Source organism: Hemitrygon akajei, chromosome 7 (assembly GCF_048418815.1).
Source record: "Hemitrygon akajei chromosome 7, sHemAka1.3, whole genome shotgun sequence".
In the NCBI taxonomy this organism is placed as follows: Eukaryota; Metazoa; Chordata; class Chondrichthyes; order Myliobatiformes; family Dasyatidae; genus Hemitrygon; species Hemitrygon akajei.
The window spans coordinates 51288448-51307254 of NC_133130.1; the positions used below are offsets into that span (position 1 = coordinate 51288448).

General features: G+C 37.4%; 2 protein-coding genes across 2 annotated transcripts in view; one reads left to right on the forward strand and one right to left on the reverse strand.

The window, feature by feature from the left end:
* Positions 1 to 219: 219 nt before the first annotated feature.
* Positions 220 to 18807, forward strand: part of LOC140730437 (usherin) — a 37110-nt gene continuing 18522 nt past the window's right edge. The window contains exons 1-4 of the mRNA XM_073050840.1: positions 220 to 328; positions 1536 to 1622; positions 4851 to 4985; positions 18079 to 18132. Coding sequence (XP_072906941.1) covers positions 18081 to 18132 — 52 coding nt within the window. The 5' untranslated portion in view covers positions 220 to 328; positions 1536 to 1622; positions 4851 to 4985; positions 18079 to 18080. The remainder of the gene's footprint in view (positions 329 to 1535; positions 1623 to 4850; positions 4986 to 18078; positions 18133 to 18807) is intronic.
* LOC140730124 (uncharacterized) lies at positions 2635 to 9861 on the reverse strand. Its single transcript, XM_073050259.1, is given in 3 exon segments — positions 2635 to 2641; positions 6881 to 8665; positions 8714 to 9861. Coding segments are annotated over 3 exon segments (2940 nt in total).

Sequence of the window (18807 nt, forward strand, 5' to 3'; positions counted from 1 at the left end):
TAAGTTTTGACTTTTTAACATGAAGTTGATAAAATTGCATAATTTGGATTATCAAACTTCCCAGATAGCTTTAACTAATTAACCTCCATTGAACATGTTTCTTTTTCTAGCCACGAACCGCAGATGCTCACAGCTCACCCTCAGACAATGCAGCCAGAAGTACAGTCTTATAAAGCTGAATCCGTTGAAGCTCCTGGTGCTGAAAAAAGCCTGACTTTCAACTTAGCAGACCTAAAGCCTTACAAAATCTATAACCTTTAGGTAATAAGCTGCAATTCAGTGTGTAGCACAGCCACCAAGTGGATTACTATTACCACAAAGGATAAGGGTGGGTATGATGCAACTTGTCAAGTGGAAGAATAATGTTCAGTTACACATGATCCCCCTTTTGATGTGTTAATTTGCTCAAATTAGACAACCTTATAATGATATATATTAAAAGATGTTACACTTTTTATATATTGATGATGCACAAATATTAGGATTGTATCTTAAAATACTGTAAATTGTAAATGATTATTCAATGTAATGATTTGCTGACTTCTAATGTAGATTGGGTTTAATTGTTAATTATCTATGCTTTCTATTAAGTGGGATGTTACTGGTTTAATTTTTGTTGACCAAGATGTTTTTATCCCAATAGGTTGAAAAATATCAAAATCCAATGCTCCAACTAGCATTCAGAGCCTTCTCTCTATCAAACCATCTGCAGAGTGTTATACTCTCTGAGAGCTGTCTACATGAATGACTGATTTAATCTAACAAAAGGATACTGATGTCACATTAGATTTTGCTTTCTTTTCTAAATTTCAGTCTCTTGAAAACACTTAACCAGACATGTGCACAGTTTTCAGATAAAATAGCTGCACATAAAATAGATTAATTGGCGGATTGGGAAACCATAGATACTGGGGTTCATAGATATTTAGGGTTTGTCCTTTACAAATATGACAATTTATATCGAAATTGCACTACCAATAAGACTCTGCATAGGAGTATTATAAAAATCCCATTTGCCTGGATTTCATCAACATTGAAGAATTTCAAAATCGTCTAGGTCACGGTCGTCTATTGGAGTGGCACGGCACACTTTACACCGAACGCTCATTCCCTTCAACACCATTTCATCTTTTCATCAACCTCAAAACTAATAATTAGAAGGGGGAGGTGGGAAGGAACTCAAGGAAATTGCAATTGCCAAGTAATGAGCAATGTATTACAACTTCAAGCTGATGGACTTCATTCTTGGGACTTAAAAGGAATGTTGAGTGAGAAAGCAGAAGTGTTGATTTTAATTTTCCAAAGGTCTTTGGATTTAGAGAAACGTTAATTGTAAGTCCTTATGACAAAGGTGAATTGCTGGATATACTACTCTATATTTAGATTTCTAAAAGGCACTTGATAAGTTGATGTATTGATGTTTATTGTGGAAAATAAAATTTTATTGCATAGGAAGCTGGATGTTGGCACGAATAAAAGATTGCCTCAGAGGAAACAGAGAGCAGGCATAAATGTGTCTTTTTCTGTTTGACAAGGTGTAACAAGTGATGTGCCACAGGGATCATAGCTGGGACCTCAGCTTTTTACAATTTATATAATTGAATTGGACGAAGACCAGGAAGGTACGTTTACTGAATTGCTGCTGATGCAAAGATAGATACAGGAGTAAGTCCTGAAAAGGACATAAGATGATTACAAAGGAATACAGATATGTTGCTGGGCAAGTAAATATTGGGCAACAGAAGCATAATGTGGAAAACTGAAATAGTTCACTCTGGCAGAAAAATTAAAAGAAGTAATACTGCATCTATATAATGCACTGAAAACATTTCAAAGTAGGTTTATTTACCTAATGCCTGAATTGGGTAGGATGTTTCATGAAAAAGATTGGTGAGGCCAGGTTTATTTCCACTGGAGGCTAGTTGAGTGAGAGAGAAAATAATTAAAATATGTAAGATCCTGAGGGGTTTCAGCAAGGGGGCTATGGAGTGGATATTTCCTTTACATGACTACCTAGAATTTGGAATCTTTGTTTAAAAATGAGGGACTGCCTACTTAACAAATAAATTACATGATTTTTCTTTCTCTTAAAAATTTGTGAGAGAACTTTCTTCCTCAAGGGAGGAGAATACAGAAGGAGAGAGATAGTAATAGAGAGAGAAATAATTGAAAAGCAAAGAGTTGAAAGAGTACTGTGGGTATCTGGGAATGAAGAAGGATCAGATCAGCCATGATCTCAATGAAGGACCAAGGGCCGACAGTTTCCCTTCCACCTCAAATATCATCCTGACTGAAAAATATATCGCCATGCTTTTATTCTATAAATCCTGCAACTCCTTACCAACAGCAGGCAGTTGCCTGCTAAATTAAGGACAATTCAAGATGGACAAAAATAATGACCTTGCCAGTGACACCAAATACAAGAAATAAAAAAAAATCATTAATTGAAAAATATTGTAGGATGGATTTTTCTGAGCACAGTAATTTCACAGCAGTGACAGAAAATTTCTGAGATTCTGTTTCTCAGATATCTTTCAGAGTTGCTACTAAAGATCACTCCAGACATTCTGACATGATGAACATTACCCCCTAAACAGAGATGATCACTTTGATCCATGGGGAATATCCATGGTGTTAAGAGCTGTTGAGACATAAACATTAACATTAAACTTACAAGAGGCATAATGTAAATGTTTAAAAAAATATTTTGTTTATTTTTATCATTGGCTGCATTATATATGTACCTGCAGGTTAAGGTGGAAAGTGGCATATATTTTTAAATATCTAATTATGTTTTTCCTATGCTAACACGATTGAGCATGAATATAAACTCTGATGTAGAATTTGCCAATTTCCACGTTCATTTTAATTACATTAAAGTCTCCATGGTCTTTTACATAGAAACATAGAAAACCTACAGAACAATACAGGCCCTTTGGCCCACAACGCTGTGCTGAACATGTACTTACTTTAGAAATTACCTCGGGTTACCTATAGCCCTCTATTTTTGCAATGGTTTGGCCAATTTCAAGTGCATTGGATTGGAAACACCTAATAGAAGTGTATAAAATAATGAGAGGCATTGATCGTGTGGATAGTCAGAGACTTCTTCTCAGGACTGAAATGGCTAACACGAGAGGGCACAGTTTTAAGGTGCTTGGAAGTAGGTACAGAGGAGATGTCAAGGGTAAGTGTTTATATGCAGAGAGTTATGAGTGTGTGGAATGGGCTGCTGGTGACTGTGATGGAGGCAGATAAAATAGAGTCTTTTAAGAGACACCTGGATAGCTTGGAAAAATGGAGGGCTATGGGTAACTCTAGGTAATTTCTAAAGTAAGTACATGTTCGGCACAGCATTGTGGGCCGAAGGGCCTGTATTGTGCTGTAGGATTTCTATGTTTCTATATTTCTGTAAAGGAAGGGTCTATATTTGTAATAAATGCGTATTAATTGTATCGCAAAAGGCTTTAATACTTATTTCTGGACAACAAAGGTTTTGCTTCCTGAATTCTTTTAGATGTATTTAATGGATTTTGGGCTGCTGATCATGAAAATTACCATAAAATTTCCCTATCATGCACTAATTTTTTGAAACTTCCTACTTTTGAAATTTCAGTTCATAATTCAAGTCAATTAAAATGTTGTCCATAATGTAAGTTGAGAAGTTTCCTATCTTGTTTCCTATCTTCCTATCTTTCCTATCTTGTCCATACTTAGGCAGGGTGGAGGCTGCATGCTAGGACAGGGTTTAGAAAGGCTGCTACTCTGAATGCAGCTCAGTTACACCAAGTACTGTTGTTTCATTCACAACAGCGATGCTAAATGAAGAATCTCATTACGTTAAAGAAGATTGGCTGTTCCATAAGGAGTTGGTTCCAAGGCAGAGAAGTGTAGCACATAAGCCATTTGTAGACCCAAGAAAGATATTTTTGACTCCTCTTCGTGTGAAACTGGGACTTATGAAACATTTTGTGAAAGCAGGGAACAAGGAAGGTGAAAGATTTTGATATTTGAGACAGATATTTCCCAGAATAACTGATGCCAAGTTTAAGGAAGGCACTTTTGTTGGTCCACAAATCAAACAGGTCAGCAATGACAGACAATTTGAAGAACTTCCAGTGGGACCAGAGAAAATTGCATGGAAAATGTTCAAGGATGTTGAACATTTTCTTGGCAGCTACAACCGAACTACGTGTAGCTGGTTGACAACATGCTTTAAGCGTACAAAACCATGAAGTGCAATATGTCACTAAAGATTCATTTTCTGCATTCCCATTTAGACTTCTTCCTTGCAAATTTTGATGCTGTCAGTGATGAGCAAGGTGAAAGGTTTCACCTGGACATTGTGGTCATGGAGTAATGGTATCAAGGCAACTCCAGTCCATCAATACTGACTGATTATTGTTGGACACTTAAGCAAGAAGCCTCAGACACTGAGTACAAATGAAAATCATCAATAAAACATTTGTAGCTTAGTTGAACTATTGAAAAGTGTCAACACCATTATGCAACTAAACACATTATATTCAATCAAAGTTAATTTCTTGCTTCTCCAAATTCCTACATGATACAATTAGTCTGAAATTATACTTGTATTCAGCTTCAAGTGGTCTATCATAAACAAAGAACAATTCTAAGGAAGCAACGCTTTCAATAAAAATTGTCCAGTGTATACCACTCTGAAGGCATACCACTCTATTCCATACATCCACAATAGCTGCATCTATGTAAGACTTTATATCCTTCACTTAATCAATTGGAGAGGGGGATTTTAGGGAAACAATGGAATTTGTCTATTACGATTGTCTCATGTTTAGCTACTCATGCAATATGAGTTCATCTATTTTCAGCTTTCAGCATGTGAGGTCCTTTTCTCTCCAGTATCCCATATCAGAATACTTTTCAGTGTAACCAGTAACTAACCAACGAATTATCTGGACAAGAGTCAAACATTCCTGCTGAATGGACAGCTCAGACAGTACAAGGTACAAGAGAATAATTTTCAAATATACAGTGGCTTCAACAATAGATTCTATATTTCCAAGAACATTCGTAAAGTTCAAAAAGCTGTTCTGATTACCCCTGTAACAATCCAATTGATTAATGTAACTCTACGGTTATCACACAAGAAAGTCTATCTGGTAACATAAAGCTGTAAGACATTTAACTTGATATATTATTAAAAGGTTTCTGTGTTTACACAGAAGTTCTCCAGTTACTGTAGCCCTAATTTGGCCTGGCGGCCTCATCGGCAATGGCACTAAGGTAGGTAGTGAGTGAATCAAAAGGGTGGCTAGTATGCCCTGCAGCAGTCCTTGGGAATGGTATGGGAATGGGAAGAGAATGATGATAGATGTTTTTCTACTTTCACATGTCATCTTATGTTTTTGCATTGAAAAAGCTTTTTATTGTTTAATTACTGCTGCTGTGCTTTTACCCAGGTTTTCAATTCTCTCTGTGACTTTTAAGTAGTCTTGCATGTTTGTTGAAAGGAATTCTGTCTCCTTTCTCTCTGTATGATATGTAAAGAGTCTTTCCCTCTCATCACTTCTAATGTGTTAATCCATTTAAATGTCACCCGATGATTTACTGCTTAATTGGCATCCAGCCAGTCTTCAGTAAACTGATGGAAGGGAACTAGTGGTTGGCCATTTTCTTGAACTACAGAAGTCCTTGGTGATAGTGTCATTGAGAAGAGTTTCATTTAATGAAAGCTGTTCTCCAACTAACAAATACCCAGTCTGTGGTCCACAAGCTGGGTTCAGCTCCAAACGATAGCATCACCTTCATCAAGACACGGAAACACTAGCTGCTAATCAGAAAATAGGTTTCAACCATCTTCACCTGCTTCTTCAGTTATCTTCCCTCTGTCACAGGAAAACTGGTGGTCATTTTTTTTCTGATGACTCAATGCCCAACCTACATGAAATCATCTCCAGACTTCGGCAGGTTAGTGTCTGGCTACAGAAGTGCACACAAAAGCACGAACTTCCCAATTGGCAACATGATAGGAGTGCCCTTGTCACATAGTCTACAGTGTTTCAAGAAAACAGCTCATCACTATCTTCCTCAAAGTGAAGGGGTCTCCATTTCCCTTGAAAGAACTTTAAAAGTTACCAATTTGTGCACAACAAGCTTCAATATACAGCAATATAAGAAATGAACAGATAACTGCTTTAATCACGTTGATGGAGAAATTAATATTGGCCCAAGCACCAGGAAGAACTCCGTTATTGAATGAGATGGGAATGAAGTTCATCTTCCTCTTCATTTGCAGTACTAATTCAGTAGCCTATGTTAGTCAGTTATGCATTGCAATGGGATGAATCCATACCCTTCTGACTCAAGCAAAGGTGTTGCTGAATAATCAATAGCTTTCACACTGTCACTGTTACACAGCTACCCCAAATGAATTGTGACCATGATTCACTTACCACTTCTCGGGAACCCACGAACAGCATCCAACCAAGACAGATCATCTGGCCATGTATTAAAGACCTGTGCTGAGCAACAGGCTGGAGTTCACTGAGATTTAAAACTTCTCACTTCAACAGTGTAAGGTATCCACCCTGCTTCAAGCAGACTTCATCTACACTGGTGCTTAGTGAGAATGTAGTAATCTGCCTCAATGACTATCATCCTGCAGCACTTACATCCACAATGATGCAGTGATTTGAGAAATTGGAGTTGAAGAAACTAGGGTCCACCCCAGTTAGACTACGGAGCAACAGGTGCAAAGCAGATGCCAACTCATTGTCTCTTCACTCAACCCTGGGACATCTGGACAGCAAAGGTGCATACATCTATGTACCTCTATCAACTTCTTCTTTAATCCTTTTCGCTCCTTATGGAGCATAGGGCCTCAACAAAAGTCCTCCACTTCCTGCGATCTCTAGCAGATGTTTTTGCAGTCTCCCAAGTTTGGCCGGTGGCTTTCAGCTCATCCAAAAGCCTACGCCTCCAGGTTTGCTTTGGGCGACCTCTTCTTCTCTTCCCTTGTGGATTCCATTCGAGTGATTGTCGAGTGACATTCAACTGGCTCTTCCTCAAGGTGTGACCGACCCATCTCCACTTCCTCCTCCTTATCTGGAATACAATGGGCTCTTGGTTTGCTCTCTTCCATAGGTCTAGGTTTGACACTCTGTCGTACCACTTGAGGCGGAGGATCCGCCGGAGGCATTTGTTGAGAAAGGTCTGGATCTTGTTGCAGCTGGTGTTAGTGATTCTCCATGTTTTGGATCCATATAGCAGGATGGCGTTCACATTGGAGCTGAATATATGGAGCTTAGTTTTGACAGAGATGGCCGTAGATCTCCAAACAGGTCTCAGGGTTGTGAAGGCATGTTGGGCTTTTCCGATCCTTGCTCTGATGTCCTCATCTGTACCTTCTGATTTACTGATTTTGCTTCCGAGATAGGTGAATTTGTCTACATCTTCAACTATTTGTCCTTCAATCCATAATGGCTCCTCTTGTTTGTTATTAATGCGTAGAACTTTGGTCTTCTCCTGACTGATCTTAAGGCCTACTCGCTGTGAGGTCTCTCCCAAGGAATCTACTTACTTCTGCATATCTTGAAGCCAGTGTGAGAGAAGAGCGAGATCATCTGCAAATGCCAGGTCTTCCAATTTCCCTGTTAACGTCCACTGGATGCCTCTCTCTGAGCCAGCATAGGCTGTTCTTGTAGCCCAGTCGAGTACCACAAGTAACAGTAGAGGCGACAGCAGGCATCCCTGTCTGACTCCAGTAGTGACCAGGAACTCTTCGGACAGTCTCCCATCGTGGATGACCCTGCATGAGAAGCCATCATAAAGCTGCTTGATGATATTCACCATCTCTTCCAGTACACCATAGTGTCGTAAGATGCTCCACATTGACTTTCTGTCCAGGCTGTCAAATGCCTTCTCAAAATCAATAAAACACACAAATAGTGGAGTTTGCCATTCTATTGTCTGCCCCACAATGACTCTAAGTGTAGCTATCTGGTCAATGCATGATCTCTCTTTCCTGAACCCTGCCTGTTCATCTCTAAGTCTCTGGTCAATGGCGTCTTTCATCCACTCCAAGATGACCCTGGTGAGAACTTTGCTAGGAATGGACAACAAGGTGATCCCCCTCCACTTGCCACACAGTGAAAGATCTCCAGATTTTGGCAGCTTCACAAGGAGGCCCTTCTTCCAATCTGATGGGATCTCTCCTGTTCTCCATATCAAATTCAGCAGTATATGCAAATGGTCCACCATAACCTCTCCACCCTCTTTCAATGCTTCTGCAGGAATGTTGTCTTCTCCAGCAGCCTTGCCATTCTTCAGGCTTTTCAGGGCTTTTCGAATTTCTTGCTTGGTGATTTCACCTATATTGAGGTTGAGTGGGTCTCCAGGCTCCAGGTCAGGTGGGTTCTGTGGTGGTGGTCTATTCAATACTTCCTGGAAGTGTTCCTTCCATCTCGCCAGCTGATCTTCAACCGAAGTGAGCAGATAGCCTGTCTTGTCTCTAACAGGTCTGTTGAAATTGCTTTTCTTCCCTCTCAAAAGTTTAGTTGTCATGTAGAGTGCCTTGAGGTCCCCTCTACTGGCCACTGTTTCTGCTTGCTCTGCTATTTCATTGAAGTATGACCTCTTGCTCTTTCTGAACTGTTTCTTCACCTCCTTGGCCATCACGCTGTACCTGTTGGCGGTGATTTATTTCTGTTGCCGGGTTCTGGCCTGATTCAACTCCTGTTTGAGCTTTTTCCTCTCCTCCACCTTCTGCCATGTCTCGTCCCTGATCCAAGGTTTACTGTTGACTGGTGGTCTTCCCAGTACTTCTTCGCAGGCTCCTACAGTGGCTTGCTTCAAGGTAATCCAGGCGTGTTCCGCTGTTCTCTCATCTTGTTCCTCTACTTGAAGAGCCCCAAAGCTGTTTTGCAAGGCAATGTGGAAATCTTTCTTGTTCTCTTCCGTCTGTAGTTTTCTAACATCAGACTTTATTTGCGTGTTCTGTTGCTTCTTCTTGGCTGACAGCTTCATCTTTAGCTTTGCAACAACCAAATGGTGGTCAAATCCAATATCTGCTCCTCTTTTGGCTCTCACATCTTGCAATGAACTTCTCCAGCGCTGGCAGACTATGACATGATCAATCTGGTTCTCTGTTTGATGGTCAGGCGAGACCCAGGTTATCTTGTGGCAGCGTTGGTGGGGAAAGAGGGTACCTCCAATGGTCAGTTCATTGAAGGCACTGAAGTCGGTAAGGAGTTCTCCATTTTCATTCATATTCCCCAAACCATTCTGGCCCATCTCTCTCTCCCTGCCAGTGTTATCGCTGCCTACTTTGGCATTCAGATCTCCCATGACGATCAACGTATTTTGCTTAGGTACCTTTCCAACTACTGCTTGAAGCTGGGTGTAGAAGAGATCTTTTTCTTCTTCCTCTGCGTTGTTAGTTGGGGCGTAGCACAGGATAATGGATACCTTCTGGAATCTGGACTCGATCCTGGCTGTGATGATACAGTCGGACACTGGTTCCCATTCTATCATACTTCTGGCTGCTTCTTTGGACAACATCAGGGCCACACCAGCCTCATGCGGGTCTTCCTCTTTTTCTTTGCCGGAATAGAGTGAAGTTTCTCCCGTCTGCAGTTTGGTCTCACCAAAAGTATTCCACCTTGCTTCGCACATGCCCAGGAGTGTAAGGTGGTATCGGTTCATTCCCTTCACTGCCTGTGCGCACCTACCTGTCTCCCAAAGCGATCTCACATTCCATGTTCCGATTAGGATAGATTTCTTCTGTGAGAGCAGCTTTGGAACCTCCATTATGGTTTTCCTCGGGTGAAGGAGGGTTGTCAGCCCTGCGGCTTCCTGATGGGTTTGGTTGCAGCGCGTCATCAGCCTCCTGAATGGGGCCCTGCTTTTCCCGAGATCTGGGTTAGTGGTTGACAATCTGTTGACGGTTTCTGTAACAATTGTTTGTTTTACGTGAACGGGTTGTTAGCCCATTGCACAACCCCCAACTTGGAGGACCAGGGGTTTTCTGTTGGGGTCACCTTCCCCTAGGCGATGGCATTTCCATGCTAACGAGCTCCACCTGCCTGGGTTTGAAATCACAGTTTACCCTCTCCTAGATAGGCTGCCATCCAAGGCTAACGAGTCCTATCTACCCGGGTTTGGAATCACAGTTCCTTCTCCTAGGCTATGTTGGTTCGCGGCACTTTCTTCCATATTATCCGGTGCACCCCTCACACGAGGGATCCCCCATCCACACCCAGGGGACGTGCCTCAACACCTTATAGCCCCAGTGCGAGGACCTCTATCAACTACAGCTCGGCATTCAATACCATTATCCCCTTAAAACTAATCAATAAGCTTCAAAACCTCAATAACTCCTTGTGAAATAGGATCCTTTTTCTTATTTTAAGATTTTTTATTAAATTTTCAAATAGGTTACAGAAAGAAAAATATTATCAACCCTTCCCCCCTCCCCTTAACCCCTCCCCACTAACATATCCCTATAGAAAAAAAAAGAGAAGAAAAAAGAAAGAAAGAAAGAATGCCTGGATATCGGAAGATCCCCACATGCTCCATGGAGTTCATAATAGCTTTAATATGTATATTTATTTCTTTCCCCAGATAACCAATAATTTTATCTTCGGAGCACCTATATATTTAACCCTATCTTTTATAAATAAGGGCGCCAAATTTTCAGAAATATTTCATATTTATCTCTTAAATTATAAGTAATTTTTTCAGATGGAATGCAGCTAAAAATTTCGTTCTTCCAACGATCTATACTTAAGTATGAATCCGATTTCCAAGTAACTGCAATAGCCTTTTTGGCTACTGCCAATGCAATTTTTATGAATTCTTTCTGATATTTATTCAATTTGGATTTCGATTTTATCCCTTCAATATCACCTAGTAAAAATAATGTTGGATTATGTGGAAGTTGTATTCCAATCATTTGTTCCAGTAAAATTCTTAAATTTGTCCAAAAAGGTTGAATTTTAAAATAAGACCAAGTAGAGTGTAAAAAAAGTACCAATTTCTTGATTACATTGGAAGCATTGATCAGATAAGTTTGGGTTTAATGTATTTTTTTGTGGTGTAATATATAATTGATGTAAAAAATTATATTGCACTAGTCTTAGCCGGACAGTTGTTGTATTTGTCATACTGTCAAGACATAGTCTTGACCAATTTGTTTCTTCAATTTTAATATTCAAATCAGTTTCCCATTTTTGTCTTGACTTATGAATTCCTTGTTTAATTGCCTGCTTTTGAATCAAACTATACATACAAGAAATAATTTTTAAAAGTTTTCCTTTTTGAATTAAAATTTCTATTTCATTAGGTTTTGGCAATAACATTGTTTAACCCAATTTATCTCTTAAATAAGCCCTTAATTGGAAATAACAAAAATGAGTGTTGTTTGATATTTTATATTTATTCTTTATTTGATCAAATGACATCAATATACCTCCTTCAAAACAATCTCCTATATATCTAATCCCTTTTTGAAACCAGTTGTATAAAAGTTGGTTATCCATTGTAAAAGGAATAAGTTTATTTTGAATTAAAGGTCTCTTTGCTAATAAAGATTTCTTTATCTCATCATCAACATTTATCTTATTCCATAAGTCAATCAAATGTTTTAATATAGGAGATTCTTTCTTTTCCCGTATCCATTTAGATTCCCACTTATATATAAAATCTTCTGGTATATTTTCTCCTATTTTATCTAGTTCTATTCTAATCCATGCCGGTTTATCTTCATCAAAAAAAGATGCAATAAATCTAAGTTGATTTGCTTTATAATAATTTTTAAAGTTTGGAAGTTGTAACCCTCCTAGGTCAAATTTCCATGTCAATTTTTCCAACAATATTCTTGACATCTTACCTTTCCAAAGGAACTTCCTCACACATTTATTTAACTCTTGAAAAAACTTCTGCGGTAATTGTATTGGTAGTGTTTGGAATAAATATTGTAATCTAGGGAATACATTCATTTTTACAGCATTTACTCTGCCTACTAATGTTATTGGGAACATCATCCATTTATCAAGATCTTCTTGAATTTTTTTTAATATGGTAAATAATTTAATTTATATAAATTCTTTATATCAACTCTTATACCTAAATCTTTTATACCATTTATCGGCCATCTAAATTGAGTTATTAATTGACATTGACTATAATCTCCTTTAATAAGGGGTAGAATTTCACTTTTATCCCAATTTATTTTGTAGTCTGATATTTTCCCATATTCTTCCAATCTAGAAGATAATTTACTCAGCGAATACAATGGGTTTGTTAAATAAAGCAAAACATCGTCAGCAAATAAATTAATCTTATATTCCTCCTGGTTAACTCTGAAACCCATAATATCTGGGTCTGTTCTAATTAATTCAGCTAATGGTTCTATCGCCAACACAAATAAAGCAGGTGATAATGGACAACCTTGTCTAGTTGACCTTGTTAACTGAAATGATGTTGAAATTTGACCGTTTGTCATGACTTTAGCTTTGGGATTAGTATTTAAGGTTTTAATCCATTTTATAAAAGATTTTCCTAACCCATACTTTTCCAATACCTTAAATAAAAAATCCCATTCCAATCTATCAAATGCTTTTTCTGCATCTAAAGTAACTGCCACACTCATTTTGTCCCTCTTTTGTGCCAGATGAATTATACTAAGTAACCGAGTTACATTATCTGCTGATTGTCTATTTTTGATAAATCCTGTTTGATCCATATGTATTAATTTTGATAAGTATTTAGATAATCTATTAGATAAAATTTTTGCAATTATTTTATAGTCGGTGTTCAACAAAGAAATAGGTTTATATGATGTTGGCTTTAAAAGATTTCTATCTTTTTTTGGCAATACTATTAAAATAGCTGTCGAAAAAGATTCTGGAAGTTTATGCGTTCTTTCCGCTTGGTGTATTAACTCCATAAAAGGAGGAATTAATAAATCTAAATTTTTAGTAAAATTCAGGCGGAAAACCATCTTCTCCTGGGGATTTATTACTCTGAAGTGATCCTAGAGCTTCTTCGACCTCTTTTAATGTAAAAGGCATATCTAATCCCTTCTGTTCTTCCAAATTCAATTTTGGAAGAGTTATTTGTGATAAAACCTTTCTATCTCAACAATATCATTTTGTGATTCTGATTGATACAGTTCAGAATAAAAATTCTTAAAAATTTCATTAATTTCTAAAGGTTTATAAGTAATTTTGTTTACACTTGTTCTAATTGCATTTATCGTTTTGGAAGTCTGGTCTGTTTTTAACTGCCAAACAAGAATCTTGTGTGATCTTTCACCTAGTTCGTAATATCTCTGTTTAGTTCTCATAATTGCTTTTTCTGTTTGGTATGTCTGAAGTGTAATATATTGTAACTTCTTGTTAACAAGATGTCTTCTTTTTTCTTCTGTCATATATCTTTGAGATTCTTTTTCTAATTTTGTAATCTCTTTCTCCAATTGATCTGTTTCTACCATATATTCCTTCTTAATTTTAGAAGTATAACTTATTATCTGACCTCTCAAATATGCCTTCATTGCTTCCCATACTATAAATTTATCATCAACTGAATGTAAATTTGTATCTAAAAAAAACTGAATCTGCTTTTTCATGAAATCACAAAAATCTTGACGTTTTAATAATATTGAATTAAATCTCCATCTGTAAATCGATTCCTCTTTATCCATCATTATCATTGTCATTATCAAGGGGGAATGATCTGACAGTATTCTTGCTTTATATTCCATATTTTTCACTCTGTCTTGAATATTCGTTGATAATAGAAAAACTCTATCCTTGAATAAGTTTTATGTCTATTTGAATAAAATGAATAATCTCTTTCTTTTGGATTAATTCTTCTCCATATATCAATCAAATTTAAATCTTTCATCAATGATAAAGTTAATTTTGCTACTTTTGATTTTGTAACAACCTTTGTTGATCTATCTAAAACTGGGTCTAAACAAAAATTAAAATCTCCACCTATTAATATTTTGTCATATGCGTCAGCCAAATTCAAAAAGGCCTCTTGTATAAATTTTACATCATTTTCATTTGGTGCATAAATATTCGTAAGAGTCCATAGTTCTGAAAAAATTTGACAATGTATAATTACATATCTCCCCGCAGAATCAATTAATACATTTTGTATTTTAATTGGTAAAGTTTTATTAACCAAAATTGCAACTCCCCTCGCCTTTGAGTTAAATGAAGCTTAACTTAATAAATAAATAAATAACATTTCTGACCCAATCTCTCTTTAATTTCTGATGTTCTATCTCTGTTAAGTGTGTTTCTTGTAAAAAAGCTATATCTATTTTCATTTTCTTAATATATGTTAAAATTCTTTTTCTTTTCACTGGTCCATTAAGCCCATTAACATTAAAACTTTAAAAATTCAGTAGATTAGTCATTATTTTTAACAAGGTTACTCCAATCTATAATAATACCTAATCTTTCAACTTTCGTAGTACCTTGGGGAATCTTTTTAACATTCATCATGTTGCTATGTGTCTCCCCCCCCCCGATTGTCCAGGCAAAGAAAGAAAGATAAAAGAAAAATAGATTATAAAGAAAAAAATAACAAAATACCCCCCTACTAATGTTGTGAATGAAAAAAAAAATTACCCCCCTCCATTGTATGGGTCATGGCAATCGCCATGATTACACACGTGAATCCTGTAGCAATCGATCCGAAGTTCCCCCAGCTCCCCCGTAACATAAAAAAGTATATATAAGAGAAGAAAAAAAATAACTACTCTCGATTAATATTTCTCAAATTTTAACCTTTCTCCCTCTGTATCATTTAATTAAGAATATATTTAAATATTCTTCTGTCCTTAAACATCCATCAGTTCCATTCATTGTCCCTATCTTCATCTTTAATCCATTTCACTTTTAAATCTTTGACTGTAATTAACAAATATTTGGGAGTTCTTGTGCGAATTCTTCTGCATCCCGATAATCAGTAAAAAATCTTCTTTTTCCGTCATCCAAAAAAATTATCAGGGTTGCTGGGTGGCGCAATATAAATTTATAGCCTTTTTCCCATAAAACTTTTTTCGCTGGGTTAAATTCCTTCTTTCTCTTCAAAAGGTCATAACTTATATCAGGATAGAAAAGAACTGTTTTCCCTTCTATCATCAATGGCCCGTTACTCTTTCTGGCACGTTGGGCAGCCATCTTCAGGATCTTTTCTTTATCTTGATATCTTAAGCATTTTATCAAGATTGATCATGGGTTTTGATCAACGAGGTCTTGGTCTTAAGGCTCTGTGAGCCCTTTCAATTTCAATTAACTGGGTTCCTTCTTCCATTTCCAAAATTTCCGGGATCCATTTTTGAAAAAAGTGTATTGGATCCTCTCCCTCTGTACCTTCTTTAAGTCCAACAATCTTAATATTGTTTCGTCTGCTAAAATTTTCAACCACATCCACTTTTTCCAACAATTGTTTTCTTTCTGATGTCCAGGCAGAAATATTATCTTCCATTTTATTCACTCTATCAATGGTGTCTCCCATTGTTTCTTCCAAGTTTTTAATTTTCTTGTCCATTTTGTCCTGTCTTTTCATCATTTTATCAAACATAATCTTCATATTTTTAATATCTTTTTTATTACTTTTAATGCTTTTAATTCATGCATTATTTGCACCAAAGTTTTTCTTATGTCTCCATCACCTCCAACCTCTTCCTGTTGCTCTTCTTTGTTTGTCTCTTCATCTTCATCTGATTTATCCAGAGAATCTGATTCCACCTCATCTTCACTTTCACTTTCCGTTCCGATCGTGGCTGGGATTTGTAGTTTGGGTAGCTTGTGTTTGCGCATGCCCCTTCCTTCACGCATGCGCAATTCCCGTTGCTCTTTTTTTTTGGAAACGGTTGATGTTGCCGCAGTTTCCTGTTCTGTATCGCCCGAGGTAAAATGCACTTGAGCCCGAGGCTCTTTCATAGCAACCGGCCTTGATTCTTTTCCAACTTGTGTTGTCTTCAAAGTAGTAGTTTTCTTCTGCTTCTGTTTAGGAGGCATATCTTAAGACATTCCTGAATAGTTTTTAAGTAGTTTTTAAAAAGTATTTACTAACTTTTCTTCACTTAAACGTTATTTTACTGGTGTTTTACGGGAGAGCTGGATTTCCACATCTCGATCCTACGTCATCACGTAACGTCCCCCTGAAATAGGATCCTTGATTTCATCGCCAGCAGCCCAAGTCCATTTGGATTGGAAACAACATCTCCTCCACAATCTCCATCAGCAAAGGTGCACCATAAGGTTGTGTGCTTAGCTCCCTGTTCTACTCGCTTTACACTTATGACTGTGTGGCTAAGCATAGCTCCAATGCTGTATTCAAGATTGCTGATGACCCTGCTATCATAGGACAAATCAACGTGGTGGTGAATCAGCATTCAGGAGGGAGATTGAAAGTAGTGCCACAGCAACAACTTCTCACACAATGTCAGCAAGAGCAAGGATCTAATTGACTTCAGAAGGAGGAAACCAGAGATCTATGAGCCACTCCTCGTCAGAGGATCAGTGGTGGAGAGGGTCAGCAACTTCAAATTCCTCAGTGTTATCATTTCATAGGATCTGAACTGGGCCCAGTACGCAAGTGCAATTATGAAAAAGGCATGACAGTGCCTCTACTTCCTTAGGAGTTTGCAAAGATTCAGCATGAAATCTAAAACTTTGACAAACTTCTATAGATGTGTGGTGGAGAGTATGTTGACTGGCTGCATCATGGCCTGATATGGAAACACCAATGCCCCTGAATGGAAAATCATACGAACAGCCCAATACGTTATGGGTAAAGTCATCCACACCATTGAGTACATCTACGTAAAGCATTGTCATAGGAAGGCAGCATCCATCATCAGGGATCCCCACCACCTAGGATTATGCTCTCTTCTCACAGCATCCACGAGGAAGAAGGCCTTAGGACTTGCATCATCAGATTCAGGAACAGTTGTTACCCCTCTACCATAGGACTCTTGAATCATTGGGATACGTTCACTCAACTTCACTTGCCCCATCATTGAACTGTTCCCACAACCTATGGAATCACTTTCAAGTACTCTTCATTTCATGTTCTTGTTTCTTATTGTATTTGCACAATTTGTTATCTTTTGTACACTAGTTGAACAGCCATGTTGGTATGGTCTTTCATTGATTCTACTATGGTTATTATTCAATTATGGATTTATTGTGTATGTGCACAGAAAATAAATCTCAAGGTTGTATATAGTGACTTATATGTACTATGATAATAAATTTACTTTTGAACTTCCGAACTTCGAATTTTTTTAAATCTTCTAAACATTGATGTATTTAGGCCTATTCTGCTTAATCTCTCTTCATAAACCATACCCTATCCCACCCTACTCCCTCCATCTCAGGAATAAGTATCATGATGACAGATACTAGACTGAATGGAGATGACTTATTCTGCAACTCTAACTCCTGCTCTTCAAAGGCTTTCCACCATTCATAATGTTTATTAGTAGGCAAGCAATCATGTTGGTGTTTCATTCCAGGTCCTGCCTGTACCTGTATATGATGAGAAAGCTCTAAGAAGTCAATAGGTATGACACCTCTTGTTGACAATGGAATACTCAATTCTTCCCATGAGCATAACCAGAACAACAGATAAAACTCTCAGCCCCATCCAACACAAGCATTTAATTGCTGTCCTTGTTTTTCAGCTGCAGAATTTAGTATGAGCCTACTAATTTTCACATTGTAACTATCATGCATGCTTATTGGTCTAACTTCAGGTGTTTCATGCAAATTCTAATACAGTGTTTATATCAATCTATTTGTTTTATTGTTTTACCACGACTGAATGCTTGAGCTTAAGTATTTTTGAATATCATAGAATGTTAAGTGTTATCACGTTTAAAATTTGATTCCTGGCACAAACACTGGGTGTTTTTGCATGTACTTATAACTTCTATTTTTGCAACACAGAAATGCTTTATTTTGTTGTTGATTTAGTAAACCTGTACATGAAACCTTGAGATTAAGTGGAATTGTAATATCTTATTAGTATTTGTTGAAGCTAGTCTCTTCCATATTTTGTCCATGGCAGAAATGGGAAGTACTAGTACACCGATCATCAACTTAAATCCAGCTACAGATGTAGGTGAGTATGTGTTTGTATTTGTTTAATACAGGGATGCTTGCACTCACTCACTCACAGACACACACACAGTCACACATATGTTTTTCAAATGGTTTTATGGATCTTTAAAACAATCTGAAGTAATACTTATATTGCATGAAGCATAGTAAAATATACATATATAAAATAAACTACTGTCAATTACTACCATGATCTACATTCCAAATATATCTAATATTACCAGTTTCACTTGGAATAATTTTCTAAAATGCAACCCTATTTTAAACTTGGTTCTTGGTCTGCTTTGAGGCAAATATACTGCACCATTTTAAAATCTGATCTGAATGTCAAATTGTGTAGCAGCCAATTTACAGTTGCCATTTCAGTGATAACCATTTCAGTAACAACTTTGTTTTGGTTTAAGATTAAGTACATATTAGTATCCATGGAGTTTACTCAAGGACTTACACATAAAGTACAATGCTTTACAGTCCCAGTGACTCAGGTTCAATTCCCACCACTGTCTGTAAGGAGTTTATACGTTTTCCCCCTGACCGCATGGCTTGCCTCTGGCTGCTCCAATTTCCTCCCACAGTCCAAATACATACCAGTTGGTAAGTTAATTTGTCATTGTAAATTGTCCTGTAATGAGGTTAGGATTAAATCGAGAGTTGTGTGGTGGAGTGGCTCAAAGTG